Source organism: Pundamilia nyererei, unplaced genomic scaffold (genome assembly GCF_000239375.1).
Source record: "Pundamilia nyererei isolate P.nyererei 1_Seehausen unplaced genomic scaffold, PunNye1.0 scaffold00255, whole genome shotgun sequence".
Taxonomy (NCBI): domain Eukaryota; kingdom Metazoa; phylum Chordata; class Actinopteri; order Cichliformes; family Cichlidae; genus Pundamilia; species Pundamilia nyererei.
The window spans coordinates 169,009-196,901 of NW_005187656.1; the positions used below are offsets into that span (position 1 = coordinate 169,009).

Genomic DNA, 27,893 nt, shown 5'->3' on the forward strand with positions numbered 1-27,893 from the left:
GTGGGGGAACTTGCACAATCGGTGGCTGACTAAATACTTTTTTGCCCCACTGTAGATGTGCTTACACATATTTACTTGGATCAGGATGTCAGTGCACTAGATCTTGTTTCCTCTACCAAACTTGATGCTTCAGTTCCATCATTTCTTAGCACCTTCTCGGATCCCGTCATCCATCATCAGCACACTCATTATGACATATTTATAGTCAAGGTCAACATATAGTGTCAGAAACAACAGCCATTTATAACTGATTTACAGTGGTAATACATGTTATTGACGTTTATGACTTAGATCTGCACTCTGCCCTAAAAACGTTCTTGTTGAGCCACAGAGGCTATTTTTTCTCCTCATGTAAAACTATTTTGCTGTGTGCATAGGTGGTAATTGTGCTTTGTTAATTATATATGTGCTTACTGGAATGCACAGATGATTGACAGCCTCTCCTAGCATACCTGAAGTGTGCACTTGCCTTGTCAGACTACTTGCTCAAAACCGCCTGCTTTATAAAGTGAGCGAGCATGAAGAGCTCTCTGTGTGCGAGTGCATTTCCTAAACGTTCCCGCTGCTTTGATTGATACAAGTGCACGTTTTGATTCTTCCCTTTGCATCGTCGTCCTCCAAGATTGTTTCTTCAGCTCTTCTTCCTCTATGATTTCCACTCTGCTCCCGTCTGTCACTCGCCGTCTGACTCACAGCCATATTTCTCTTCCTCTTGGTTCCCAACTTGCCAATATCCATCCTGCGCCCTTCACTGTGTCCTTGCCTCTCCGTTTTCCGCTCCTGCAGCACGTTTCACCCCACTACCAGCCAAGCTTCCGTCAACATCCTACAGCCCATAATTGAACTCCCTCTTTCCCCTCTTTTTCCCCTCTCGCCCCTTCCCCCCCTCCCCTCCTCCACCTCCCTCCTTTCTCTTTCCACCATGCCTCGTCCTGCTCGGCCTCTCCCTTCATCCACCTCTCTCTTTTGTCTCTCCACTCGTGACATGGACCTCTTCCCCTCCTCTTGGTGCTTCTCATCCTCTTCCTCCTCTATTCCAACCCTCATACCTGTGTCTTCCTCTTCCCTCATCCTCTCCAACCACCCACCTTTCTCCTCCTCCTTCTGCTCCTCCACGCTCCCCAGCAGTCAGAGCCCCACAGCCACTCTGCAGTCCACCAACACCCAGACGCAGAGCTCCAGCTCCAGCTCAGGAGATGGAAGCCTGTTCCGCCAGAGAGGGAGTCAAGCGGCGCAGCCTGACGAGACGGGCAGGGTCCCACCCTACGTGGACTTCAGTCAGTTTTACCGACTGTGGGGGAGCGACCATGGCGATGGCCAGAGCATGCAAGGAGGCCTGGGACCGCAGTGAGACCCACCGGAGTTTCCAGCAAAGCTAACACATGGATTTTTTTAAAGGGACAAAGATTTAGGGACGTGATGGGACGTCTTATAATATGCTGTTAATGTAATGTTACTACATATAAGTGACCTAAAGGTGCATGGGGATGAACTTCTCAACAGAAGTTGAAGACAATGAAATGCTGGGAAAACATTGTCACTTCACTCCAAATTGATGTTTGGTCATTTGTAAAAGACAAAGGTGAGTGAGTGAATCCATGTAATCCAGATTGACAAAATTATTTTCAGATGTAAAGGCACCAAAAGGGGAATCTCATGGACTGGGGAGCTTGTGGAGCTGTGAGTTATTATATACTGTAAGGCCTTAAAACTGAATAAATGAATGCTTTATAAAGTACTGTTTAAGTTGTAATGACAGTATATCTCCAGATTAATTCCCATCAGCTTTCATTTTCCCAAAGAGTTCTTCAATAATTCGTTGCTTTGACGTCCTGACCTTCGTTGAAGACCTCAACGGTCTGCTTATATGGTTGTTATGGCAGCAACTAATGTAACTAGCGGTCACACTGCATCATTGTGTTGTCATTTCTACACAGCTCAGAGGTCTATTCAGGGATTGACAGTTTAGAATATAAACACAACATGTACAGCAGGGCTTATTAGGGATTTCATTATGATATTACAACCAGCTACCAGCTGGGACTGAAGCTGGTAATAAATAACTTGCTTTAAAGTGGACCTATGATGTTTTTTATCTACCACGAGTACTTAAAGTTGTGACGCTGTGTAAGATGTAAATAAAGATGAATGAATTTGGAAATGTCATAGACCCATATTTTATCACAATAGAACACAGTAAAAAATATCAACTGTTTCAACTGAAAAAAGATAATTACCATTTTAGAAAAAATCTTAGCTCAATTTGGATTTGATGGCAGGGCCATGTTCACCACTGTGTAGCATCTGTTCTTTTGACAGCAGACCCTAAATTTTGGAAAACTGAGGAGAGCAGCTGGACTTCTGGCAGACGAATATTGTCCCATTCTTGTCTGATGGAGGATTCCAGCTCGGGTCTGCTTTGTTCTGTTTTGTTTGATCATGTGCCACTTGATTGTTGATGAAAGGTCAGCACCCAAACTCGTCTACTACAAAGCCATACCGTTCCAATGGCTGCAGTTTTGCATTGTCTTTCTGAGCCACACAGTCCTTCCCTGAAAAAGGGGGTCTGGATGGGACCATATGGTGCTCTAGAACTGAGCACTGGTAACAAGCTAGATATTGTATCTGACCTCAGAACAGTTGTCTGCTTGGCCTGAGTCCATTTTAAATGAGCTTTGGCCCAGAGAAGACAGCAGTGTTTCTGGATCACGTTCACATACGGCTTCTCTGCCTGACAGAGATTTAACCTGCATTTGTAGATGGCACAGTGAACTGTGTCCACAGGCAGTGACTTCTGGAAGTGTTCCTCAGCTCGTGCTAGTTTTAATGCAGTGCCGCCTGATGGCCCAAAGATCAGACATCTGGTATCGTTTTTGGCCTTGTCCCTTACACACAGAGATTTCTCAAGGTGTTCTGATTCTTGTGATGATATTATGTACTATGAGATACTAAAAATCCTCACAGGTTGACGATCATCTGAAATCTTTTTCTCAAGATGATGCAAATGCAGGTGAACCTCTGCCTCTCTAAGACTCTTTGTACCAAACAGTGTTTCTGACCTGTTGGCAAATAACCAAATTAGCTGTAAAATATTCCTCCAAGCTTTTTACTCTCACTTTGACGTTTGTTGCCCAACCTTTTTAACCTTTTTGCTGCAATCAAATTTAAACTAAGCTAATAGAGTTTTTTTTAGACATATATAAAAGGTTGTTTTTCCTCAGTTCAAACATTTAATTTGTTTTCTGTGTTCTGTGGTTAATAAAAATACTGGTTTATGAGATTTGCTAAACATTGCTTTCTGTTATTGTTTACATTACAGACAGTATCCCAACTTTTTGGGTTTGTGTGTGTATATACGCACATTTTTAAAATGCAGGATACACGAGTTTCTAATTATGAGGCCCCTGTATGTGTAAGTTACTGACAACTGTTGCTAACAACCAAAGCTCTTTAGCATCAGCCATGAGCACATTTAGTGCTGATGTATTTTAAGACACGCTTTACGTATGAGAAATAGGTAAGCTGGACCATAATTACAGTTTTGAGTCTCGGATACGAAGTGTGGGCCGCTCCATCAACATGACAAGGAACAGGAAGATCCCTGACTCTCCAGCAGCTTCGTGGGACATTGATAGATGGTGGGCATAGTGACTGTAGAAGCAGCACACTGTGCTCGCAGTGCATTGAAGTAAACACTGATGTGCAGCGGTGTGATGGGTAAGGCTGGGGAGGATCTAGAAGAAGAGCTTAGTGAGATTAGTGGAGTAAATGGAGCCATCCATAAAAGTCAAACTGAGCCATTGCTCTTTGCTTTATTGTCCCGTGTCGCCATGATGTCAGACTAAACAATAAGACGTTGCTTGCAAACCTGAAAGTTTAAAATTAAAATGTTCATCTTAATCCAACACTGTTGGAGATCTTTTTTTTCTCTCCATCTGCTTTGTATTTCAGGATATACAGACACTTGGCTGACTGCAACTCTGCGTGCCTCTGATTTCCTGTTTTACAAAATTACTTTCAGAGAGCGGGAGGGGCTCTTCGAGCCGAGAAAAGCTTCACATTCTTTCACATATTCTGTCAGTGTCAGATGTACAAATATGCAAACTGTAACTGCGCGGCACTCTGGGGTACTGAGGCCGTGAACCCTTTCCCAGAGAGTCTTACCTAATAGCTGAAAATTCTCCAGCTAGGAGACTTGAAATGTCTTAACGTTGTGTCGTTGTGCGAGTCTGATAGAATTAAAAACGTTAGTACATTTATCATCATGCAGCTTATTTTGCACAGCCCCCCTTCTTGGAAGTCAGGATGTTATCTCTGCCTAAATTAACTTCACACTGTTATGAAGCTCTAATTGGTTTAATCAGAGAAGTGATTAGAACACGAAGAAGCAATAAATGGAAGAAGAATCGTGTCGCATTAAACCCTCAAGTCACAAGTTCAAACTGTACCGCAGCAGAGTGCTCGGTATCAAAGCCAACGCAGGAATGTTGCTAATTGCTCGTTTAAAAGCTCATTTTCATGGAAATGTAAAAAGTTCAAGCTGGCAATGAGACTTCTAAATGATCTTCACTGCACTCTGCTTGAAGCCTCTGTTTGTTCTTATGGATGCACTTTGAAAGCTTTGCTCACATAGCAGTCAACAAATATCTGCTCAGCTTTCCATTCACGTCGATCAAAGCCCCAAAAGTCCTGTAGGAGGGTCCGGTTTTATGTGTATAAAGCCAAATCACATCAACAGTCGCCTCAAGGGCAGCCATGTGCCACGACTGGTTTGGGTCCTCGTCAGAGAGGTGATTCGGACGCTAACATTAGATGAAATCCTGACTGGAGGGGCCATATCAGTGCAAAACTAAGCAGGTGTACACGCCTCGCTAATGAAGTGCTGACTGACTTTAGGAACTCTTTAACAAATATTAGTTTCTTCCATGTTAAATATAGTTATACAGCTGCCATACCTATTGTATGAAAAGTGTTTTGGCTTTGACTGGTGAGTAGTTAAATATAAACTCACTGGCCAATGTTGGATCAGACCAAGCATCAGAAAAAAAGTGATTTAAGTGATTTTGCATCTGACATGGTTGTTGGTGCCAGAGTCTGAGTATTTCAGGAACTGGGATTTCCAATCACAGCTGTATCTAGAGTTTACAGAGAATAGTAAATAATTCTGGAAATATGCAGCAAGGGGCATTTCTCTTAGTAAGAATGTTTTGTTGATGGCAGAGGTCAGAGGAGAATAGCTAGAGAGGAAGGAACAGTAACTCAAATGACCACTCTTTACAACAGCTGAAGACCACAACCCGGTGGCAATTACATAGCATCAATCTGCCTCACTCAGCCTATCTGAGTGTTGCTACTGACCATCTTCTGATGGCTGCTTTCAGCAGGATAACACACCGTTGTCACAAAGCTCAAATCATCTCTGAGTGGTTTCTTAAACATGACGCTGAGTTCACTGTGCTCAAATGACCTCCACAATCACCATATCCCAGTACAACAGAGCACCGATGGGATGGAACAGGAGATTCACATCTGCAGCAACTGTGTGATCCTATCATGTCAATATGGATGAAAGTCTCTAAGAGATGTTTCCAGGACTGTTTCCAAGAACCGAGGCAGTTCTGAAGGCACCAGTGAGGTGCACCTAATGAAGTGGCCATTTCTTCTTCCTATCATATATCTCTGACAAAAAAAATGGTTTTCTAAATTTATGTATAAGGTTACAACAAAGACCCACTTCATGAATTCATATCTGACTGGTTTTTACACGCCGTTATAGATTAGAAAACAAGCTTTCCCGATTCACCACTTAAAATTATGAATCAAACCACAGACATATATTGATTATGTACATTGATTACTTTGCAGCCAACCTTTAAAACTCTTGCTTTGTCTTCCAGATGATTCTTACACTCCCTGTACTTGCACATTTTAATTTGTTAATGCTAATAAAGTTATTGATTTTCTTCGCCGGAGGAGTGCATGCTGATATCTTTGGTGGGAAAAAAAAAACTTGCATGCTTTTTCTGAATAATTTTCCTCTTCTTGGCTCTTGTTTTTCTTCCATCTTCAATCACAATTAGCTCAGCGAATGTAATCCAAACAAATTTCAGTTTCTTTGTGGATCTCAATAGATTCCTCGTGTGGACTTTCGGACTCTGGACGAGCTTCATTCTTCATTTCATGCCATGAGTGTTATTGGCATTTTGCTACTTTACTATACAATCAACCATTTTTATTTTTTGAATGTTAGACCCACATCACAGTGCATACTGTGTCCCTTTTGCTGCCGCTGCTTTGCTGAAGAAGCAACGTACTGTGTCGTGTAAAATATGACCGACTGTGTTGTTTGATGCGGTTGCAGGATGAGCCAGATGTAGGCATGTGTGGCCTTGGAGGATGACAGCTGTTCCTTTCTGAAATAATTCATCCACTTTTTTCTCAGCATATATAAGCAATATTTGTCTGCTTTAGTGACCCAAGGTTAGCTCCTTGTTGTCGAGTTTCTAATGTCTAGGTCTTAGCCCAGCTGTACCTGTGAGTCTTGGGGTGACAGTAGCAGGGTCTCATACACCCATGTTTTATTAATTGTTGACTATAATAAAACAAATTTGTCAAATTTTTCATTTGATGGTGGGCCAAATTGTTGAAAGTTAACCCCAGGACTCTTCTAGTCCAAAGCCATGCTTTTATATGAGATGCAGCATGTGGTTTTGTTATTGTCTTACTTAAGACTTCACAAGGCCCACCCTGTAAGAGACATCATCTGGATGGGAGCAAATGTTGCTCTAAAACCTGTTTATGCCTTTCAGCAATGATGGTGCCTTTCCAGATATACAAGCTGATGGAAGCGTTTCAGAACTGACCTCGGATAACAAGCCCAATTTCCATGTTCCCAGGAAATAATTTCACAATTTATTCATCTAACTAGAGTTTTCCCCTTTGCTTCAGTGCATTTTAGATGAGCTTTGGCCCAGAGGAGACAGCGGGGTTACTGCATCGTATTAACATAGGGCTGCTTCTTTGCATCACAGAGCTTTAACCTTGTGGTGGCACCACAAACTTTGTCACAGAATAATGCCTGTTTTTACAAAGATCACAGGCACAGATCCTATTTTGGCACTATTTGTCTCTTTCACAGAGATTTCTCCACATTCTGTGAATCTTTTGGTGACATTATGTATTGCAGATGATATTCAGTGTCTTCACTTGCAGAAGAAATATGTTCCACCCTTTGTAGAGTTTTGAACAGAGGTGAACCTCTTCCCATCTTTACTTCTGAGAAACTGTCCTTCTCTTAGATGCTCTTTTTATACCCAATCATGTGATTGACTAAGAACCTAATTACGCTTGTGTAGCAACAATAAAGCCAGAGAGCAGCAGAATGTGGGGACGCTTAAGAAAGCGAAGAGAATCGATGTTTCAAAGCTGAATTCTATTAAAGTTTATAAAAATGCTTTTAAAGGCACAGAAACCTTATTAAGGAAACGCATAACGTGTTAAAACACAGATGTACATGAACAGATGGTGTAACCGGACCTCGTTTTAATCTGTAGTTAAATCTACTTTAAACTATGAAGCAGTAGGTCACAAAAAACAGGAAAACCTTGTGGAACATTGAGCCATGATTCATCATTGTCAACACCTTGTTTCTATTGAAAGCTCTGTGTGTAAAAAGTGGAGCCAGTGAGGAAACGACTGTAGTCTGCATTCTTTTTTATACCAAGAGGGAGGCGATTCCTCTGGATAATAAAGAAAAAGGTTTTATAGACATTTATGGTAAAACAAGCCTTTGACTCCCTTTTTATGAGGTAAGGTAGGCAAGTCAGTCATTTCTGCACTGGCTCCATTTTTCCCTCCATCCTTTACATACAGAGTTTTTGGAGGTTTATTCTTTTTAAACTGTCAGTGTGAACAGGTGTCTGCATACAAGTTTTACTTCAAGTAGTCTCAGCAATTCGACATAAAGATATGTGCAGTGCTTACGCCGTTATCTTAAAAACAAACCTTTTTAAGATCATCTGATAAAAGTCAGTCAAAGGTGCTGCAAAAAAAAAACAAGGTGTTGACATGTTTTTGAGTCAAAATACGTGACAATCGATAGTTTTGTGTTATTTTTGTGTTGTTGTTTTTATGATTCCTGCAGCAGTAGCTTAACGTTGATTTAACTACAGATAAAAATGAGGTCAGGCTACCCCATCTGTTCAAAAACAGAGTACTGTAAAATTAAATGAAGTTAAGAGGCAAACCCTGGTTATAGTGTGAGTCGCTTGATAACCATTAACCATTGTGCAGTAGATCAAATATGTTTTCAACCCTCTTCTTTCTGTAATTCAGCATTTAAAAAAAATAGAAGAGCAGTAACTGTCACCACAGCTCATCATGCCGTGTCCTCAGGTTTTGTTAACATTCTCAGGCATGGTGTTAAACAGTGACTTGATAGACCATCACCACGTGGGTGTGTTTAGGGCGTAAGCAAAACCACTGGAGTGTAATATTTGCTGTACTTTGTGACCAAGGAGATTGCAGAATGCTGTGTTTGTTCAGCCCACGCTCACCTGATACTTCTCACCTTTAATGGAAGAGCTCATTACCTGCCTGGAAAAAAAAAAAAGAGAGCACAACAGACAGGACGCTGTCTACCTGATCCTGGACCGCTGACTGTGGCTGCGAGAGGCAGGAGAAAACTGGGAAAGGTAAACATGCACCACTTTAATATTTAAAAACGCCGCAAACTGAAATATCTATGTGGAGGAAAAGCGGAGAGCTGTTAGTCCGTGTGTTTAAAAAGATGCAGCCGTGACAGCACGTCTGCCACTATTTTGATAGCGTGAGAAAGTCCTGTGGTTTTTATTCTGTCAAGCGTTTTGAAATGCTTCCTGTGTGCTGTAATGAAGTCTGACACTTTTGTCTCTCAGAGTAAACGACACAGCAAAACCTGCTCGTTCAGAGTGTGCTGATGAACACAAAGGGGGGAAAAGTCACTGGAAGTATGGAAGAGCAGAAATTAGTCCTCAGTTTCTCTTTCCGCCCTTTTGTCTCCCCACTCGTAACGTTTCCCTCGTAATCAAACAGCCCCGAGCAATAGTGATAAGCAAGCGCAGGAAGCGTTTCCCAGTCAGCAGTAATCTCCTACACATTGAACACATTACAAATCCACCTACAGATGACTGACTTCCAGGTTTTACGGGACCCTAACCACACCCTGGCTCCATGAAAAAAACAGAAGCATAAAGCATTGATCTTTCCCTTGTATTTGGTTTACACACTATATCCGTCTGGAAAGTCCAGTGCTCTCGCTCTGTCTCCATATCCAGATTCCTGTCGCCCTAAAATTGTATCCAAGGAAAACTTGGAACAAAGGTGTCATCTGAGAAGAGTCTTTTGCTGAATATTTTATCCTGTGTGTGTTGCCTTGGGTGCAGACATTCTAGGAAACTTCTGTGAAAATGAGATGCGTGTTGAGAACTGGATCTTTGTTTGTCCCGTTTCTTTTAAACTGAGGCTTTTCTGGCATATCTATATTTACAGAGACTGTTTTGTTCCAGTTTCATGAACCGTTTAAATCTGCTGGTATAAAGGTGTGATTGTGTTCTGGATGTGAGATGGAGATTAAATGACTATCTGGTTCACCCGGTAGATTTTCCTCTGGAAAGGCACGCTGGTGTTTCTCCTGTTCTGTGCTCATGTTAGAGCCCTGAACGCGTTCTGTTACATGCAGAACTTCCTAACATCGACCAGGATAGCAGTGACCTGGTTTGGTTCACACTTCTCACTTATTTTCGGAAAGCTGAAAGGAATTATTAACAACTATAAGGCCAAAAGATAACATCTCATAGTTCCTGAAAACACTTGTTTCATTCATGGCTTAAAACAGAGCCTAACCCTAACCATACCAGTTTTTCCAGCGACTTGCAGAAAGTAACCAGGTTAACACAGTTTTGCTGATGTTACATGGTAAAGCACAAGGGTCAAGACATATATATGTTTTTCCAGAGACAGTTTTAGTGCAGTGAGCATAAAATAATCCCTGAAATCAGCCAACGTACCCATGATTGACCCAGATGAATCAGAGGGTGTAGCTTTGGGTACTTTAACAGAAGCTATGACCCCGACAGCAGAGTGACAGTATGTGTCAGATCTGCTTTGGCTCTAGCTATCATTAAAAGCATCTTCATAATCCTGCTTCGTGAGACAGGACAGACTTCTGGTGTGAGCCATAAAAAAAAAAGTGTCGCACTCAGACTGCTGACAGGCTGATATCAATATTTAAAGTGCAGACACAGTGTAGGTCTCTAGCCCCCCTCCCCCCACCCCACAGTGGCTGCTGATTGCTCAGAGGGCGAACAAAGTGAGGCTTTGAGGTTGAAGATCTCAGGCTGTTCTGAGGGATGTTACGCTCTAGGGGGCTTAGCATCCAGCTGTATTTACTGTATCACTAATAAGCAGAGATGTTGCCAACTTCACTGGCTTACTGATACAGACACTTGTTAAAAAGCAATGGATCACAGGCTATTTAAAATCTGAACCATATCACAGCTGCCAAATAATGAGCATCTAGACTCCTTGAGCTCCCTCGAGACCCGAGTCTCAGAAAAAGGGACTCAAGTGTAACCTGAAACTAAAATGGAAACGGCTGAAGTCACACAAAGTTGGGGAGATATGTAAATCCTTTGTTACACCTGCTAGCGCCAGGCAGATGTACAAAGGATGAAATACTAGCTGACTTTAGATCTCTCAGGTGTTCCTTTCAAAAACCCTGGATTAAATTTGTGAAGGACAGCAGGCTTTGTTTATCCACATGAAGTAGAAACCAGAGGGCAGCTTCTGATGCTTGACAGCATCGGTTTGTATAAAAACGTTTGCGTGATCAACTCATTGAGCCTCTTATTATTGTAACTCACAGCTTCGATTGCTGTAAGGCATCTACACACCGGACGTGTAAGATTCAATTTGCACAGGTGTTTGCAACTGGAAAAGGCGAATCACTTAAAAACTGGATGCATGGTGGTGGTGTCATTCCTGCCGGTGGAACTGCCGTCAGCCCTGTGGCAAACATCATCAAATCTTCCAGACACACTGCTGTTGCCTTCTCTTCACAATCAAGGAGATAATCTGCCCAAAAGCCAAGTGTTAGGACCTCCTTATGCCGCTTGTTGCTTCCTGCTGGGCTGAGATCTGGTCTGAACATGCTCTCCAGTTCTGAAGCAGTCAGGGCCTTGGCAGAGAAGCATAGGAGTGGGGCCAGCACACTGGAATGTTTTTGCAGTGCACTTAAAAATTAAAATGCACTTAAAATTCATGGGTTCAAAATGTTTTTCTGACTCACCTGTTGTTAATGCAGCTGTTTACACCCACTGAGTAAACGTTTCCAATTTTTCACATGCAAATAAAAAGTTCTGACCAATCAGATCACTGCAATCTGGCAGTGACTGGCAACAAGTGGACTCGTAGATCAAAGTGCGCACTGCTACTTATATAGACATAAAATAATACTGTTTTACCTGTGATGCACAGCCAGGCGCTGCTCTCTGGTCAATCAGCTCTCTACCTGCACTCGTGCTAACTCTGATAACAACAGCTCAAACTACCTCACTGACATTCTGATTTACGTCTCTTTCTAAACGCGCTCGGCATGTGAAGGTCTTTAGGCTACAGATCTACATTGAAGCGATGGCGGTCTCGGGTACTGAGGCAAACTTGTGCAACGTGAGCTTGTAATGTGCACATTAGGTGCATTAGGAATCACTTCCCCTGTTTCTGTCAGTCTTGAAAAGAACAAGCAGAGATGTTCTTTCTTCTTTAAGCAAGAGGCTTTCGGGCCTGGTCTCACTGCATGACTTCAGTGAAACCCTGAGTTAAGTTAAGCAATGTGACAAAGAGGAACATTCACCCCTCGGAGGTTGTTTCCTTTTAAGGGTCGGTGCAGTTTATTGTTCCAGTTTATTCAAGCATGCATAGCCACAAATAGCATGAATAGTCCTCCACCCTTTGCCACAGGCACGAGGAGGACGCAAGTTGGTAGACATGTTAGAACAATAACCAGCTTATTACAGATAGCCATTAATTTTTGCTAGATTAACTCTTACGCTTCACACTGTGTGCATGCAGGAATTTGACTTTTTCTCCAAAAAAACATTTGTGTTTGTTTGAGATTTACTTTGGTAAGCTAATTAAACCAATGGAAACTTTAGATATTTTGTTTTTTTATTAGTTTTAAATTCTTTCTCTGAATTTTTTATTTTTTTTTGGCATGTAATGCGTCTTACTAGAGACGTGGGGATAAGGGAGGGGCTCGACGTGCAACGCTTGTCCACACTTGTTCGGTACCAGAGCCATGATGTTAGTAAAGTACAAACTATGAAGACTGTAGCTGACGATAACAATGGAGATACAGACTCACACTTTGTGTGCTTATTCTGACTACATCTGTCATTTCTTGGTGCAGAATAACTCAGGATGAACCAACTTTAGCTTCTGCCTGGACTCTCTTGCGTGTCACAGAGTAATCACAAAACCAGATAGACATGCTTTTGTTACATACTAGCGTAGAACATAATCGTGTCATTTAAAAGAATGTTAATGATACACAAATGTGTTTGCACACTCCAGCTCTCAGCAGATGCTAGACATTGCATTTGTTCGCCTGCTGATAGTCATGGTAGCAGACACTCTCTCCTCCTACCTACGCTCATATCCTGAGTGTAATTCATTTGCCATAAAGGGATAAAGAAACATAATCAGCACACTTACATTAAATCTGACCTGAAGCATCATTATTAAAGGGATTTTCAGAAAAAGAAATACATCGTCCCACGCCTTCAGCTCTTCCTCGTTTACTGCATACATCAAATTTGAAGTTTTGAAGTCTGCATATGTGCAAGCTGTGGCGTATAGAGGACCCAGATACAGGACGCAGAACACTAAATCAGAAGTGAGCCTTTGTTGTAGCTGATAGATATACCCAAAAAAAAAATACACAAAGTCTACATAATATCTAAACATCGCCAAAACAAAGAAAAACAAAACAAAACAAGAAGACCAACAGAAATGTGCAATCTAAACAGGCAGAATGAGCACAGAGGCAACGATCAGCCAGAAGAAAGGAAGAGCACGACAAACACATGGGGAAGGGAATTCAGGATGCACGCACGCACACATGCTAAACACACGAAACACAGGTGCATGCAATGAGCAACAGGTGGAAGGAATGAGGGAATCAGGGGCCAGACAGGAAGTAACAGTAACCTCCAAAATAAAACAGGAAGCCAACAAAAGAGACTGATAGAATAACTTTGGAGACAAAGAGGGACAATTGGAAGCAATGGGGAGATTGCTGCTACTCCTTCTACTACTACTAATAGTAAACATTATAATAATAAAAGGCAGTAGAATTACAAATTAAAAGAAAACAAGCCAGGGCAAAGGCAGGAATTCAAAAAACAGAGTAGAAATAGTTACGGATTAAAAATGGTGTGTGTGTGTGTGTGTGTGTGTGTGTGTGTGTGTGTGTGTGTGTGTGTGTGTGTGTGTGTGTGTGTGAAGGCAGGTGACACTGGGCAGTGTAGTGTATATGTGTTGGATTTGTTTGGGAAAGGTGCAGGTTTACATCCAGCTCTGCACTTAATGGTGCCTGAAGAGCCAAATATGGATTTGTCATAGCAGCAAAGCGGCCGTTCAGCTATCTAAACACATGTGTAATGGATAGTATTATACTGAACTGGGCCAGCATTTTAACCCGCTCATGACTGAAAATCACATGTTATTACTTTAAAAAAAATACTAAAACTGAGAGAAAAATTCCCTGTGTTCTACTTTTTCCACTATTTACACATAACCAGCTCCTAGTTCAATAACACTGAACGAATATAAGAGCTGCACCGTTTGCGTTTAACTGAAGGGCAGCATTGCCCGAGGTGAGCTCCGAGTTGCAACCTGCTGTTTCTCTGGCGCCCCCTTCAGGACATACATCACATTGCCTGACAGCAGTCGGTGTGTGTGTCTCCTCACACTGTATCCGTGCAACAGGGTCTGGTGTGCCTCACGGGGTCCCTGCTATATGGACATACAGTTTTCTTGCAGTTCTGCAGAAAAAAAGGGGGTGGGGTGTCTTAAATACAGGCAGCGTTTACAGGCGAGCTCTGCGTGGATCACAGGTGAGGTCACAGCAATAACAGTCTTATATGTTCCAGCCGCTGCACGGTCATATCTCATTTTTCAAATCTCATGATGGGCGCCCCCTCCGTCCCGCTGATAAGCAGCATAACGGGGGGAGGAGCTCTCTCCTCACGGGGCTCCTCCTTCCGCTCCCTTAGTTTTCTTCCACTTGCTCCCCCCAACGCCACCCACCCCCCCTACACACACACACACACGCACGCACACTCATCTGCACCTCCTCCTGCTCTTCGCAGCTCCGATCGAGAGGAATAGAGGGCAGATTATGAGAATATACGTGAACGCCGAGGAGTAGCGGGGGTTCTTCTCCTCCTGTGAGCGGAAAAGGCGTCGCGGAGGACGGGAGAGAGAGGGACGCATCGTGGACAGAGACCGAGGAGACGGAGGGAGGAGGCGACAGCGGCTCGTAAACACGACGGAAAACGGCAATCAGCGCGGCAGAAAGCAGCTATCACCCCCTCTATCTCCCGCCTGGCACCACCAGCACCATCGACACTGGTGACATCCCCGAGTCCCTTCGCATCATTCCGTCTCCATCCTATTTTTGTACGTTATTGCTGTTTGGCTTTTGCTTTCCGTGCCTCTGCTGTGAGTATCTGTGGGGAGAACCGCTGCTCGTGTCTGTCGGAGGAGCAGCATCAGGGGCTGAGCTAGGATAGGAGGCTGTGAGCCATCACCCATAGGATCCCCCCGCCCACCCCCAGTCGGGTCCAGCTTGGGACGATTATCTGCACATCCGATCCGGCGGATAAAGGAAAAAACAAAAACAGCGAAGGCGAGTAACCCGCCTTCAGCAGAGTGAGAGAGAGAGACCCCGGCCCCAGTTATCAGCCAGTCTCCAGCATCACCGATGCGATGGCATAGTGGCTTCTGCAGTGCAACCGACAGGCTCGACTCCGATCAGCAGGGCTCTCATCCACCATGACCCTCTGAAAGACATCCGGCACAGGCACAGATGGGTAAGAGATGCTCCACTCTTTTATTTTTCTTTCCTGTTGTCTTTTCCCTTTATGTTGATTCCGGGATGTGGAGGTTGGGCGGGGAGTGTGCAGGGGTGGGGTGGGCAGGGGCGGGTTGTGACGTGTAGAAGACCCCTGCCATTGCACTGAGCCCAGGGTATAAGACTGCAATGTAAGAAGGTGTGTTTGTGCCCGAGTCAGGTTGTGGAAGTTGCTGAAAACAGAAGAAGACAGGAGCAGATGTGTAGACATGATTGTTCCTTACTGGGTTCATTGGAAATGTTTTGTCCTGTGTATGTTAGACTTGATGTTCAAGCACCATGACAGGCTAGTCTGCTGGCCATTCTGGGCACTGGAAGGAGATGTGAAATATGTGCAGAGATGTATCAGCCTCAAAGAAGCAGCGATACAAGATGCTAAAGACTAAAGCTGAGGCTAATCGTGCTCATGTTTCACGTCACTCAGTGGGTTGACGGTGCACTGGAACTTTAAGGTTTTGGCATTTGATTCTCATTAAGATACATCCATTAGATTCCCAACAGTACTCTTCTTCAGGCTGTCTAAATTGTGAGGTAAAGATCGGGCAGCATTACGGAAGGAACCAAGTGGCAATCAGCTGGCAACAGAAGAACTCCTCTTAACAGGAAGAATGAGAGCAGAACCTCCGTAGAGGCTAATTTCAGCCGTTTCAAACACCTGAAACGATGGAAGCCGTGAGTCTTGTCACCGCTGCTCACAGCTCAGCGTAAAGTTCTCCCAGCACATGACCTTAGAGGTCTGAATCATCCTTTTCCAAGCAGCTGACTTCTGTTTGCGACAGCCGAGGCCTTCACTGAATAACTCTACTTTCCATGTCTCGTCAAAGTGAAACCAAAACCAGAACACAACCTCTGCTAGCTGAATTCTTTTCTAATTTCCCACAGGAGTGAGTCTGCTGCTCCCTGACTGGTGCTTTGGGATATCCAACCCTGCTGCGGTGGGGGTGCGAGTACTACGGGGTTGAATAAGCCGATCCACCATTGAGCAGGCTTTGCGTGAGCTTGATCGAAGGTTTTGACTATTAGAGTTCTGTGGAAAGAAAACAGTAAACCTCTTCCTGTTTCAATACGTCAGCCGTTACTCTGGAGCATAACAATTAATCGGCTGTAGCTCCATTAGAGAGGCTCTGTGGTGCAACAATAGCAGACTGCACTACCTGGCAGATCCCAGGTGTGACTACACGAAGCGGTGCGTCAGTGATGAGCGCGCTCATTCAGTTCTCCGAGGATAAAGATGCTTCTTTTGGGCTTTTTCTTTTTTACAATGTCTGTTTAGTAACGACACAAATTTGAGAAGTTCTAAGTTGGTCTAAGTTGGATCCACAGTGAGATAGTGGGCTAACACTTCGACTTTTCCTGGCAGCTGTTTGGTACCAGATCAGTACCTGGCAGGGTGTAAAGAGAGCAGGCAGGAAATGAATTTGAGCTAGAGGGCAGCAGGAAGTTTCTCACCATGCTTACAGCTTACAGAAGGATTTCTGCTGCTGCGGTTGTCTGCAGTTATCACGACGTGCGTTCAAATGGTCCACCGATGTCCTAACAAACATCCCACAGCCCCACGTTTCAAACAGCAGCATCAACAAAGACCGTCTCTCACGGGAATGCTGGCCTTTTAACTTCACAGTTGATGCTGATGCTGAGAGACAGGGCCTCGTGCAAGAGTCTGTGAGGTGTGTGTGTGTGTGGTAACGGTGGTAGTGTTTGCAGGAGGAGGAGCAGAAACTGAAAGGGTTTGAAACACACTGCAGTCAGAATGAAGACGTGCAGCGAGCAAGACAGGGAGCGAACGGATGCACTGGATGACTAGTGAGGATGAGGGAATAGTACTCGGTAGGCCTGGGTGGAGAGAGGGGGGCCCTTAAAAACTGCCTGGACTCGGCAGATCCACCTGAGCCCCACAGCTGAAGCTCGCATCATTTGCCAGATTTGATTAAGAGCACACTCAAGAGATTTCTCCCACTGTCGCTCATACGCTGTCAGTTTCTCTTCAGGTCTGCTTTACTGGCACGTATAAGAGAGAGGAAACCTCGGATAAGGGAGCCGAAAACGTGAAGCGTGCCGCGACCGTTACGGGAAAATCCTAATCTGCCAAATCTCACGTTTTGTTTTTTTTACCCTGCAAATGCAGGAACCCCTGACTTCTGTCTAACTCCTGACAAAGAGGCGAATAAGCGTTGAACCTGTCGTTTAAGGCCGCGAAACGCAGACCGACAGATGATTTGTCCTCTGTCTGTTTTTCCCAGCGGCAGCAGAAAACAAACTTCGCTGCTGGTCCCATCATCCGCCCGGTTTCTAATACGAGGAATGCTGAAGCTTTTTCAAAACGTGATCAAATTTTAGGTTATAGTACACACAAAACCTCTTCTCTGTAGTTCAATCAGCATGCATCCTTTCATCCTTTTCTCCTCTCATACAGTTTTTTTCATTAATGCGTGCCCTCTATCTTCCCCCGCCGCCACCCCCCCACAGCCTGCGACTCAGGTTGCAAGGCCGAAACAAATGGCTTTGCTGGCACACAGAGAGGCTGTCAGTTAAAATTGCCAGGGGTGATCTGGGTTTACGCGCCCAGATCAGCAGCCTTTTTCCTGTTGCACTACATCCTGTTTCGCAGGCTCTCCCTTTTCTTTTCTTCTTTGTTCTTCCTTTTTTTGTTAGGAAATCAGCTGTTAGTGCCAACTCGCCCAAGAGTCAAATGTCTTGTAATGATAATATTGCATTGACTGCAGATCAAGTTCGAGAAGGATTTTGACGCTCTCGAATCTCAGAAGGAAACGGCAGCCTCTCCGTTGCTTCTTGAGTCAAATGCGCTGAAATTTGTAATAAGAATTTTTTTTAAAAAGCGAGAATGTGTGCAGGAAACGGCCACAAACCAGTCTTGTTGTTATAAGCAGATGGAGGCGGACATCTGATATCCTGCAGTGTGCGAACGCCACTGAAGGACAGCAAAAGGGCAGCGAAGACAGATTTGCATGAACGAAGGAAAATCCCAAACAAAGCAAGAGCTGGCTGACTTTTGTTCACTAGGATTGGCTTTCTAGTATTGCAGTAGAGTGGATGTAAACACGGGTAGTGCAACAACCCACAAAACACACACAAAGGAATACTATTTTCAGAATTAGGGTGGAGCCACCTGCATGTGTTGCTTTAGCTGCTGGCAGTGGGTGTGCCCAACAGGTGTGATCATGTTAGTGCCAATCAGTCGCTCACCAAGCTAACAGAGCTTTGATTAGCACTCAACATGAAGCAGGCCAGCTGCCTGCTGCCAGCTCTGTTCATGCGCTAACTCGCCGCCACCATCGTCACTTCCTGATGCCCAACAGCTGGCTGCACATGCAGCTACTTCGACCTCTTGCTTTGTTTTTTTTCACAGATTGCTTGAAAAGTTCCGCTTTTCTTGGGTTTCAGCCTAAGAAGTGAAAGCAAAAAGTGACAAATTCACAGTTCAGCGTGACCGTGTGTGAGGGCACAGAGCGGGTTGAGGTAAGAAGCCTGAAAAATGTTTGTGTGAATGCCTCCTCAGGGCCCCTTTTTAAAGTGGCCTGCAAGGTGGACCGGGGTCCAGAATGTTGCGCCGTTTAAGCAGAGCTGTTTTCAAAGTGATCTGAAACGGGTCTTGAAGGGATCTTTGAGAAACGCGTGCATGTGCAGTGAGGGATGAAGTGAGAAGTGGTGACCAAAAAGTGTTGCAACTGAAACTAGTTCTGATTCTGGAGCATGCAGTTTTAGCCCGTGCCACATTTTCTGCACGCTCCTGAAGTGGAACAGTTGTAGCCCGGTTCAGCAGCTGCTGGATGAATGTAAATGGATCCCGGTCGCCATCACTCGTTTGGGGGAAGCAAGTTTCCTGCTGAGCGGGTTTAAAATGGAGAACGATGTTGAAGGGAATGTAAAGGATGACTGGCTCCTGCTTAGAGTAACTCTAGCTCACCTCCACACTGAGGAGTGCTGCTGATGAAACTGGAGCTGAGGGAAGCCGAATTATCCTGGAGGCCACGTTGGTCCCAGCAGTTACTGCTAACATGATCTTTATTCCGTTTGTTGTGAGTGCGTTGTTTTCAGTGCTGAGGCACAGGGCAAGCACTAAAGCAGTTAGAAGCAGTTGTCTCCTCCAGCCGGCGGGTAAACGACTCAGCAACACGGCAGGAAAAGCTTCAAAATAATCAGTGTAAATGTACCTGGATCATACAATATCTATGTTGCATCATTACCGCCATGGCTGTAATCTGTGCTGTGCACAAGCTGGAGTCGTCCCAGCTTCCAGGATGTGAAGATCGTACTGAGCTCACCCCACTAGCAGGTTAGGTGCACAGCTTGCCTCTGCTGCTGCTGGGGGAATTGAGCTGTGTTCCACCTCTGATCTGGCATCTGTAGACAAACGCACACACTCACTCACTGGGCTGGGCCTGCTGGCTGTGCTCCCACTATTCCTGGAGAGTCAGTCTGACAAACACATACATCTCTTTCCTTGTTTGACATCTTATTTCACGCCGTGTGCATACAGACCCTGCCCTAGAAAAGACTGAGCGTTGCATGAAACGTGGATAAAAAAGGAGAGCGCTGATTTGGAATCCCTCTCATGTGTTTATCCAGTGTAATCTAATCCAGATCTCCTGCACATACCTGCATCACGATCAGCCCCTTCTGCCCACATGTGCTGCAGGATCAAGTGTTTAAAGACAGCACTCGGGAAGGGGTATTTGGGGGAAGTGGGAAGGTGCACCCCCCCACCTCGCCTTAGGCTTGAGTGTTCCCAGTCCTCATTAGACGGTCGGGGAGTGTTTGATGCCTGGATGAACGAACAGCTACAGAGTTTTCCCGCCACTGTCGCTGTCACGCGACGAGCTGCGCTGATAAAAATAACATCTCGCAGCTCAACAGGTGAAAGGTGGCGCTCTGGTGTTCTATGCTGAGAGCTGAGAAGCTATCATGTCAGCTGCACCTGTGTGTGTGTGTGTGTGTGTGTGATCGAGGCCAGGTCTATTAAATAAAAACACCGGCGGTTTTAAATTTGTGGAGTTTTTGCTGCCTTTAAATCCGTTTTACAGCATTTCCTGTTGATAAAGAGCTGCACCGTGGCCGTTAATGCACACTGACAGGAAATAAATAATGGGCAACAAGCAGCAACGTGACATTTAAATGACGCAGAGGATTCTGTTTTTTTCACCGTCTGTTGATCAATCACTAAAAACTTTGTTTCATAAATACAGGACAATCTGGGCGCTGAGCTGCCAGAACTACTGCTGTAATTTTCTGCATTTGTCATGTAGAAAAAGTGAGATGCGCTGCTGAAATCTTCTTTAATGTTATTTTAGGGACTCATTGAGTAGCTAAACATCTTTACAATAACAGAAGGAAGCGTTTTCACTCATCTGACCCACTTAAGATCAAAGTGGGCTGTGTGTGGCCCACGATGTCAAACGAGTTTGCCATCCCTGATGTAGGCCTGTCGCGCGGCCTTCTTTCAGTGGTCACTTTTATATTAGTAATTCTTACAGGTTCATTCACAGAAACTCTCCACAGTGACAGAGACAGTCATAATACAATATTTGTTCTTCTCTCTTTCTGTTTTTTTTGTGTGTTTGTGTGTTTGCACGCCATATATATAATACACGAGTATTGTCAGTATCTAATGACGGATCATGAATGTTCGGTTCTCTGGATCCCCCACAGTGTGTCTGTTTTAATCTCATTGCAAACTAGAAAAAGAGCTCACTCGCCACGAAAGACACGCGGTGGTTGTTTTGCGTGCCACTGTTAATTTACGCGTGCAGTAAATTTGCTGTGCTGAAAGTGACGAGCAAGTGTTAATGTGGTAACTTTCACACCTCGTATAGAGAAGGCAGTGTTTCCTGATGGTGATAGGTTCATGATAGCGAGTGCATGATGGGACGTTCACACACAGCCTTAGTTTGCTTTAGTTGTCATTTTGCAAAAGTTTTTTTTATGTATTGTCAGATGATTTTTGATCACTTGGTTTATTTAGAGTTCATCAAATGCTTTGCAGGCTCTGCAAGTCTTTCTTTTCCAGTTCATTAGATTAGACACCGCACAATTGTTACATACTTCACGATATTATTGCAGTTTTTAATAATCTGTGATTATACTGTGTATTGCAAAACATATATTACAATTTATCAGCTTTTTTCCAACTACAGATTGTCCACAAAGTTAAACTTTGTGGCGCCATGCAACCCCACGCACGGGGCAATCTGCAGTAACTCGCTAACTGAGATTTGCCGCGTTAATGCGGTTATGGTGTTAACTTGACTTTAACGAGATTAACGCTGACAGCACTAATAGAAATATAACCAGAATACAACCAGCATGCAGACAGTTAAGTAGAGTCCAACTTGTGCTCATTGACAGACTCATTCACACTGATGGCAACATGTTGGCAATCTGTGTTTACAATTTGGTGGATTATTTGCAAACACTGGACCATCTCTCTGAGAGTGATTGCAATCAGTCCAAATAAGAATGCAACTGTTTGCAGACAGGTTGCTTCCTAGCAGGTAAAACGAGCCCTCTTGTTATCATTAATAGTGATATTTGGTGTCCCTGTATCGATACAATGTTACCACACAAAATATCATAATGATATGTTGTATGCATGTACAAAGGTCTCTCAAGCATATATGAGTCTTGCTCACCGGTTATGAAAATTTGAAGGCTTGACTTATCAGCCTTCTGAGCTTTGTGTTTACCGAGACCCGACTATTGCTCGCTGTCGTATGTGCGCTTACTCTGCCTTTGTTTGCTTTGGCTTACAGCAGCATTCAGCAGTCTTTGTCTTGTGACATCTGCTAGCCTATAAAGATTGCTGTCGGACTCATTTCCGATGCAAATAGTTTTACGAGAAGCTGAAGGTGCTTTCGTCCTGAACAAATCTTCGGATTAATTAAAAAAAACAACTTGTTCTTCTCAAGTGTGTTAATCAATATTGTACCAACGGGCATCTCTCACGGAGTCTGAGATATTATTCATGCTGTATTTTAAAGCTCAGACTTATAATACAGTGCTGGTTCTAGTTAATAAATCCTCCTTCAAAAGCACACACACACACACACACACACACACACACACACACACACACACACACACACTCTCTGTCTCCCAGGCAGGGTCTTTAGGGTGCTTGTTGTGATGATTAAATATGGATTTCTGCTCTGGCAGGTCAAACTTGAGTGCGGCTGGGCTGTATGTGTGGGTGTATGAAGAGCACTCCTTGTACCGCTGCTCCTTGTCACGGATGGTACTGACCATCAAAGGAGCAACATTTCCCTTCTCTTGCTTGCTCTCCCTCTCTCCCCTGTCTGTCCCTTACCTCACACTGCTTGGTTGGTACTCCCCCGTTCTAAAAAAAGGCACTTTCTCCCCTCATGTCCTCACCCCTCCTCTTGCACACAGACACACACGGCAGGCCAAAATAGAAGTTGTTTGTCCCTGAGCATGTATCGCTTCCTTTTTTTTTTTTTTTTCTTTTTTCATTGCCCCATTTTCTCTCTCACCCACTTCTCGCCCTCTCTGTTTTTCTTGTTTTTGTTTGTTTTTTGTTTTTTTTCCCCTACCCTCTTCCATGCTCTGTCACCTTAGTGTCACCTTACAGCCACGTCTACGCTGTGGAGACAGGAGACCCACCTAGGTGAGGAAATGGTCCTGACCTGCCCTCAGCCTGGCATGTGTGTTTATTAAGGCTGCAGTGCTGGAATGTACCACTGCCACTCGTTTTATGGGGGTGGGTGTCAGTTGTATGCCAGCTGGAAACGACGCACAGTTCATGCCTGGGTCAGAAATGAATATGCAGATATGTCTCTGTGTGTTTTGCCTGTGCTGTGGACCCAGATGGTTTGCATTTGGCTATCCAGAACAAAAAAGAGGAAGTTGAGATAAAGTATTGAGTTCTCTGCTGGGCAAGCACAGTTTTGGCGGTTTTGCAGATTAAACGACATCTGTGTATTTAGGTGAAAAACTCACTTTGTGTGCAAACACTGTTTCATCATTTCAGTGACTTTATTTTGACCCCTGGGGTCACTTTTGTTCCCTAATGTCATGCAGGTCAAATATGCATATGTGCACATTTGCATTACAGAGAAAACCACACGTAATAATTATGTGTCAAAATTCTTCGAGTGGGTTTCCAATCTTTACGTGTATCGTTGCGCTGCAGTGTATGCATTCCTAATAGTCCCACTTACCATTTTATATAGAGGAAAATATAGAAAACGTAGGCTCAGTTACGACTTGGAATGTTTGAGCATGGGTACATGAACAGTAAATTCAACCGAAACATGCCTTAGGTCTGTCAGGGCGAAGCCTCTGACTTTATGCTCCTCATCACTTGCTTTTTGTTTGTAGCTTGCCTTGTCATTATCTACTTTGCAAATTAGCCATTCACTTAACGACTCAGTGATTCAGGAAGTCAGATTTTCATAATATATAAAGATAACCGAGATGCTGCAACAGACTGAGGTTGAAAAGGATTTTCTGTGGGTGGCGACACCTGCTATTCAGGCGAAGGCCGCAGCCACTCTGACGCAAATCTGACAAATCGTCACAGGGCTGCGATGACCCCACAGTTGTCATATATAACAGTGGATGCGGTGACCACAGATGAGGCTTTAGGCTGGACTTAGGGCTGTTCGATATAACGATATATATCGGATGACGATATAAAAACGTCTATCGTTTCATTTGACGCTATTGTTTGTTGCGTGGTGTCGCAAAATAAACTGTTTACGGCAATATTTTTTCATCGTTTTGATGTCACTGTAGTGGTTATATTAATTTCTTACAGTTCTCTCTTTCTCTTATATTTAATATAACCACACTACAGACGGACAAGCGCCTGTTTTTATGCGTTGTTGTTAGCAACAACGACGGTAAAACCACTGCGTGTCCGCTTGTTTATTAAAATAAACTGAATCACGTGAAAGAGGATGCAGAGTGTTTACGGATGAGAAGTAAAAAAGAGCCGTCAGGTGCTAAAAAAAAATAAACCTTAGACTCAAACGTTAGAACAGGCTCTTCCCCGCAGCACGCCGTGTAATAAATACTCACAAAGAAAACGCCGTCTAAAAATGTATAGTTTCATGCATCGGTTAAAACACTCGACTCCAGGTACACGACGCTCAGCTGGAAACACTTCACGCAAGTCGAGCTGCCCGAGATTCACAGAATTTACAGAAAATGTTACATTTTTGTGATTTATATCGTCGTCGGAACGTCTTATATCGGGATATGAGATTTTGGTCATATCGCACAGCCCTAGCTGGACTGGAAACAAACAAGAAAAAAGGCTATTAGAGCCACAGATATGAGATGGAGGAGGGGATTATGATTCATATTCACCAACAAATAAAGCAGTCCGGTGATTCAATGAGATTTGTAAGGGTGACGCATGGCTATCACATCACATCATTTTGGCTGTTGAGAGATGCGTACGTCAATGAGGAGGCTGTCACCAGTAATGTGAGGGAGGTGAGACGTGAACACGAGGGTGGGAGAGGAAGATGAAGGCCAACTCTTTGTCTGCGGATGGACGGCCGGCTGAATGGATGGAGAGAATGAGAGGGAGAGGACAAGCAAAGACATTTTCATCAGGATTATCCTCCAGCCCAGAATCTCATCTGGGAAAGTGGCCCAGTGCTTACCGATCACACAAACGCGCAGACACAGACACACACAGACACAATGCCGCAGGAGGCTGCAAAAACTGGAAAAGCTGTACTTCACCTCAGTTTGCCCAGGAAAGCCCCTCTTTAAAGCTGCTTGCTACACGCCCCTCAAGAAATGTTGCTGGATGTTGTGACTGTGTGTGTGTGCACAGGTCATTTGTTTGTTATCCTCACTGAATCTCAGTGGATTTCCTCCTACCTGATTTTACTGTTTATTCATTGTGTATCTCCAAACTCCTGCCCACCCTCGGTGCACCGCAGCCAGGAGGAAAGCCTTGATAGCAGCTTGCTGCTTTGTATTCTGTAGCTACACGTGGAAGCTCGAGGCCAGGGGCCTCATTAAAAAAGTTCTTAGATCCTGTACTTAAACTTAGTCTTTGGTTAAATCCTGGCAGTGTTCTTACATCCAGTACGGAGCATAAAAACCCCTCTCATGCATGTCTGAAGAATCATGATTCTGTGATGTATAGACCTAATGGCCAAATGTATCTTGTACCATTTAGCAGCACAGTCATTATTGCTTTGTAAGTGGTAGTGACACTACTAGGGTTTGGTACTGTTCACAATTGAACTGATGCCGTTACCTGGAATTTGGTATCGATACCCAGCGGTACCTTTGCTTTTTTGGTACTCTAAGCATTTTTAATGACTATATTCAAAAATTTGTCTTACAAAGTAAATAATTACTTCTCAATTAAAACATGAATTTATGTATTTATAACATTTTCCACATCATAGCACATAGATCAGTGTCTGACAATCTTTGAGACAACAACTTATCCAGTCACCTAATTAATTACCCAAAAAAGAGAAGCTGTCTATGTTTTAATAAAGTTTCATCCGTGGCTTTAACCATAGTATTCAGTATTCACCGCTGGTAGTGACAGCAGCAGGGGTACACAAGGGTTTACAGCATTTAGTGGTACCACCCGGTTGAATGTGGCTTATACGTGTGGTCATTTTTGTTGTAACTCTGGTCATTCATGTTACTGCTACTAGCAAAATATTGGAACTCACTGATGAGTCTACTGTGGTAGCGTTGATGAAGTCGTACAACTGAAACGTGCTTGTTTTGTTTTTTGATAAACTTAAACAAAACTCCTTTTTGTTTTATCAATACTCTCCACGCTGTAAAGATCTTAACATTCAGAACTGAAAGCCCATTTCACCCTTTACTGTTAAATTTCCCTGTGTTGCTCATAGTTGATGTAATTTAGCCGCTGAGCCTTAGCCTGCTAGTGTTAGCTAGCCATGCAGTCTGAACTTCACTGACATTAGCAGTTCACCATAAACTCTACCTTCATTTTTTTTATTCATTTATCATTAATTTCAGCATAAACATACTCTGAAAGTTTTATTATAACCATGTGTAGCAATTTTTTTTTTAAATTTATTTTTCTGAAGGTAGTTGGCTGTATAGTAGTCTGTATGAGTTTCACTACTGTTAGCTAAAGGTTTCTGTGGTTTTACTGGGAACAAAATCTTTTCTGTTAATATTTTTAATCCACTTCTAGGAAATGTATTTTCTCCCCCCGTACACCCAGGCAGCCTCTCAAGCTGCTCTTGGTTTGTGTATTTCACTTTTTGAGTTTTTCTTATAAATATTGTTGCTGCTCTACACCTGTAGAGAGTTTTCTTGACACTATTTTTAAAAGTAGCATTACGTAGAAATGAAAAGCCTTGTATTCAAATGCACACACGTTATGGAGACTGAGGTTAACTAAAATTAAAAAGTAATTTGACAAAATTTGCCTTAAGAATATTGCATTACCCTTTTAAACCATGTTCTAGCGAGACACTTAAATGAATTCAAAAAGGTGTATTAAGAAACTGTTCTTCTTAAATTGCGTTTAATTTTGGAGTAATTTATAAAACCATAAACTCTGCTGTTTGCTTCCCATTTAGCTGTTTGCTTCCTCCCTAAAGAAAAGTAAAGCTAAAAACTGGAAACTACGTATTCACAGTTGACTCCTGCCCTTCTGAAACAGTCAGTCACTTCGGTAAATTATCAGCCAATATTTGAGCTGCACTATAAAGGCTGCTCCAGATGTTCATATCCAAACAAATATTCATACGTTTAATTTGAAATGTAATGTTTTTTAAAGTAAGCTTTGGTCTTGACCAGGACTGTTTTTTGTATTTTGGACCAAAATTAAAACACTTCAATGTAAAACTGATCTGGCGTCCATATGTTCAAAATTGGGAAATTTGACAGCGCAGACAATCTCAGTGTGACATGATCTTCTGGGAATCCCAACACAGGATACGAGAGAGAACCTTAACAATGGTACATATTATGCGTGCATAAATAGAGCTTAAATACATTGTTTTATGACCTTATTTTTTGGCTTATGTCAGCTAATACCTTTGCAGAAGAGCTTTGTCCTGCGATTGTGACATTCTTAAATTAATTTCCTAAGAATTACAAAAAGAGGAAATGCAGCAAAGTCAGATTAAGTGACATGTACAGCATCAGTCTTACAGTTATGCTAAAAAGTGTACTGATTAAACTTTTTTTGTCCCCATGGATTTTATACAGTGCGATGCACGTTTCCAGCGAAACAGCAACCCCCCCCCCCGCGCAACAATCCTGCGCTTCCTGTCTCCTTTTTTAAGTTATTATTTTTTTATAATGCTTCTTAATGCTTACCGCACAAGGTGCAGTCAAGGTTGCGTAAACTGACACCACTCCCATTTGCACTGGATTTCACATACCTACAAAGCTGAAATGGGTGTCACAGGACCACAACTATTATCTATCAGCAGCTAAGGGAGGACAGATTGTGCAGAAAGGCTGTGCGAGAGACCCAGTGTGTTCGGGGGTTTGCGTGTCCAGGTCGCACACCATGCCTTATGATAAAATATCTATTTTTAAGTTAAACAAATTTTTTTTAGCAAATGATTTCTATCAGTCAAACTGAGTTTCAGCCTCTGTGTGACATGCCTGAATGTGCACGTCAACCTATTGTTATTTTAGGATCGTTAAGCTACACAGAGATTATGTTAGAAAAATCTTACATGTACTGATGCAGTCACATTACTTTTTTTTT

At 43.4% G+C, this 27,893-nt stretch overlaps 2 protein-coding genes across 6 annotated transcripts in view; both read left to right on the top strand.

Annotated features, from left to right (window-relative positions):
* Window positions 1-3,620, top strand: part of tab1 (TGF-beta activated kinase 1/MAP3K7 binding protein 1) — a 31,012-nt gene extending 27,392 nt beyond the window's left edge. Inside the window, exon 11 of one of the 4 annotated variants that reach the window (XM_013915082.1) lies at window positions 1,129-3,620. In XM_013915082.1, the coding sequence (XP_013770536.1) occupies window positions 1,129-1,351 (223 nt within the window). In that variant the 3' untranslated portion in view covers window positions 1,352-3,620. Of the gene's footprint in view, window positions 1-1,125 lie in introns of all 4 variants that reach the window. The other 3 variants (XM_005749803.2, XM_005749802.1, XM_005749801.2) reach the window with 3 other exon arrangements.
* A 4,998-nt stretch (window positions 3,621-8,618) lies between these two features.
* The window catches only part of mgat3b (beta-1,4-mannosyl-glycoprotein 4-beta-N-acetylglucosaminyltransferase b), a 52,740-nt gene continuing 33,465 nt past the window's right edge, over window positions 8,619-27,893 (top strand). Inside the window, exons 1-2 of one of the 2 annotated variants that reach the window (XM_005749805.1) lie at window positions 8,619-8,693; window positions 14,409-15,131. The gene's annotated coding sequence lies outside the window, so the exon portion shown is untranslated. Of the gene's footprint in view, window positions 8,694-14,408; window positions 15,132-18,570; window positions 18,650-27,893 lie in introns of those variants that run through there. The other variant, XM_005749806.1, reaches the window with a different exon arrangement.